The 3,207-nt window shown below is 44.2% G+C and overlaps 1 protein-coding gene across 1 annotated transcript in view; it reads right to left on the bottom strand.

Moving 5' to 3' along the window:
• The window catches only part of USP50 (ubiquitin specific peptidase 50), a gene marked incomplete at its 3' end in the record, with an annotated part of 4,693 nt that extends 1,757 nt beyond the window's left edge, over positions 1-2,936 (bottom strand). Inside the window, exons 1-4 of the mRNA XM_010163572.2 lie at positions 2,890-2,936; positions 1,440-1,616; positions 813-1,008; positions 12-209 (exon numbers count right to left, since the gene is read on the bottom strand). Of these exons, the coding sequence (XP_010161874.2) occupies positions 12-209; positions 813-1,008; positions 1,440-1,616; positions 2,890-2,936 (618 nt within the window). The remainder of the gene's footprint in view (positions 1-11; positions 210-812; positions 1,009-1,439; positions 1,617-2,889) is intronic.
• Between the last annotated feature and the right edge of the window lie 271 nt (positions 2,937-3,207).

The raw sequence follows: 3,207 nt of genomic DNA, 5'->3' as shown, positions 1-3,207 counted from the left end.
GGAAGTCGTACCTGCAGAGAGCAGGCGCTCTTGGAAGGGATGGGCAAGGAAAGAACAGTGAAGATCTCGGGTCTGTTGGTGGTGATCTTGCATTCCAGACACGTGATATCGTAACTGAGTTGTCCCTCAAATAACTGTGTGATAATAGATGTTTCACCGACACTCCCTCTGCTTGCTTTTGCGTCAGTTACGCCTCTTTTCTTCCTTGACTATACAGAAGGAAAAAGAAAAAAGAAAAACTAACAAAATGTAGGTAACACTTCAGAAGTGCCTTCACTGGGTTTGAACGGTCACTGCCCGTGTAGGTTAGTAGTTAGTCTTGTCACAAAACTCGTCTCTAAACTGCTGTTACTCGATGTTTCATACATGCAGAGTGAGCTAAATTTCTGAGACAAATTAAACAAAAATATAATATTCTGGACATTAGATAGGAGTGATTTAATGGCTCAACAAGCTTTTTATCAGTGGATCTGAAGAAGAGAAAGGCAGACACAGCAGCATGGCAGACGTGAGGATTTCAGGCAGATGAAAAAGAGGAAGAATGTAAAGTGTGGAAGGAGCAAGGAGAGTGAGAGGTGAGGATGAGGGAGCTACCAACAGCATTATCGTTTAGATGGGGGCTGCAATTTCATGTAGCATTAGACAAGAAGCAAATTAATTATTCTGTGTATGTGGGTATGAAATAAAGAAAATGACAATGTTTAGCAGCCACAGAATGTAATTCAGAAGAGGAGGGTAGGCAGTTATTACATGGAATGCTAGATGATGAAATGCAAAGAGGAAAACCCAAAATACTACAGCTGGGTTCTTACTGTCTTGAGAGCCTCATGGAGCTCATTCAGCACACACATCAGAAACTCCTGGGCATCCTGCTGTGTCCTCTTGCTAAATGTTGGGTACCGCTTCCCAAGGGCTGAATGAAAACCCTCCGGGGAAACACAATCCAACTCTCCAAGCCACATATCGGATATCAAACAGCCAAAGGCAGCCGCAGCCTCGCCATTCTCCCTTGGAAAAAACATAAATGTGTCAGGTAAAGTATGAAAAGATGGTGGCTCGACCTTTAAATGGGGGCATAATACAGGAACAGAAAACACACACAGGTACAGCATGGCTGTGACAGCCTGTCATTTGGTTTGAGGGACTCTGTAGATGCTAGAAACTAGTAGGAATTGTCATTGAGACAGCAATGACAGTAACTGGTATTACCATCAAAATGAAGAAAAAAAGTAAAAGTATGCTGCTTAAGTTACCCAGCAAGGAAATGTCTCAGGGGAAGGGGAAGGAAACCAGCTTGCGGCCAGTTTGACTGTAATGGCTTGGCAGGGAGCTGGTAGGTGTCTGCCTTGGACATTCTCATGGCAACACATATCTTTTGGAAGGAAACCAACAGTGCCAAGCAGAAAAAAAACCTAACTAGCATGAATAAACCAACTTACTTGTGTAAGGCTGCTTTGTACTTTCCTGAGAGGAAATACTCCACGAAGGGTGGCACGCTGCAGAGGCACTGCAAAATTGCATTCATGTAGCAGGTGTTGCCCAGATTGCTTAGGCCAGTGAGCCCTGGGTGCTGTTTGTCCATCTCCTCCATCCATTCCTGGAATGCTTCATACTTCCTAAGCAAATGGAGTCATACTGACACCTACTAGGAAAAAAACCCACAACAGTGGAAATCTCAAATGCTACGGTGCTTTTTGTACTATGTTTTTTAGGAAGTGTACTGTCTTGAGGCGATGTTTCCTGATGTTTCAGGATCTTCTTTATAAGTCACATTCACATTTACTTTCACCAGGCTAATAAAACAGTTAAGACTCCATCTCCCACACTAAGGTCTTCCCAACACGGTGGGATGCATCATTAAAAGCTATGACTTAAATACCTGAGGTATTAAGAGTTATTCCTAAAAGTCCACTCAGTCTTCGATTCCATACACAATTACCCAAAAACTATAACCAGCTGTAAATAGCTATCATCTTAAGCATTTCTCCCTATAGAATGCATACTATATTTCATTTCCTCAGTGGTCTGGGTACTTATGTATTTTCTAAAACCATAGGTTGCAGCCCAGATCTCCTATAAACTGGTTGCTCTTTAGACTTTTTTGATAAAATGTTACTTAATTCACATTAATAAAATTTGAGTGGATTCATTTTCTCGCTGCACAAGTCTGTCCTGGACCAAACTGTTCCCATCCTCAAGTAGGCAGAAGAGAAGTCTGAACACAGACCCTGCACAGCCCAGATGTGCTCGCTGATGTTGCCTTTCTTGAATTTTTAAAGGCTGCTATTTTATTCTGATGCAGGAGGGGGGAAAATTCTGAAACCTCGACAATCTTTGTAGAAAAAGCAAAGCCGTTTCTTTCCCTTCAGCTCAGCAACAAGTGCCCAAGTTCCTGTTTCTGGAGCTCTCCCAGGCTGACAGCCATTTCCTATCCTCTCATAGTTACAAAACAGCAACAAAACTGTTCCCTTTATAGATTTCAGTAACAGCAGACCAAACATTTCCCAACAGCTCTACTACAGAAAAGTCTTCTATGAAAACAATTCCATCTTTTATAGCCATCTTGGAGAAACACCAACTGAAGAGGAGAAAACACACTGGGACTGTCGAGTATAGCTGGGAAGCCACTGGCAGCCTCGCTTGCCCCAGCTCAGGGACGCTGCCTCTTACCCGCTTTTCTTCATACCATCATCTCTTGTCCAGTTTCATGGCATGACTGGCACAGTTCCACGCTGTCTCCCCGTTGCTTTGTGACACCATCCTGTTCCGTCAGTTCTCATCCAGGGCAACGCCCAGCCTCCCTCTCTCTCCTTGCTACACGCCACTCAAAACTCTGGGAAGAGATGGGCGCCCACCAGTTCCACTGGGCAGAGTTTCAGCCGGACCCACGTTCGTTCACGTTTGCTCGGACTTGTATCGGTGTTTATGATTCCCATGCTCTGACGCAAGGGCAGCAGTAACTGAACTGTCACTACCAAGTTTCAGGTGTAGTCTTTTTCCCCCTCTCCAAATTCCTGCAGTGTTAATTGTTGTGGCATTAACAGAGATGCAACCACAAAGAATGAAGCGAAGGAAATCACTGCTGCAGGTTTAAAAGCCAAATCTCTCCTTTTCCAAATCACACGCTGCTGAGCAGCTGCTGGGAAACCAGCTCCCCAGGAGACTCACCTTTGCGTATTTCCCAACAGTGCATTTGGGACTGGTCTT

The sequence above is a fragment of the Antrostomus carolinensis genome, unplaced genomic scaffold (assembly GCF_000700745.2).
Source record: "Antrostomus carolinensis isolate BGI_N321 unplaced genomic scaffold, ASM70074v2 scaffold14912, whole genome shotgun sequence".
NCBI classification, from domain to species: domain Eukaryota; kingdom Metazoa; phylum Chordata; class Aves; order Caprimulgiformes; family Caprimulgidae; genus Antrostomus; species Antrostomus carolinensis.
This window is presented reverse-complemented; position numbering and strand designations above follow the sequence as displayed.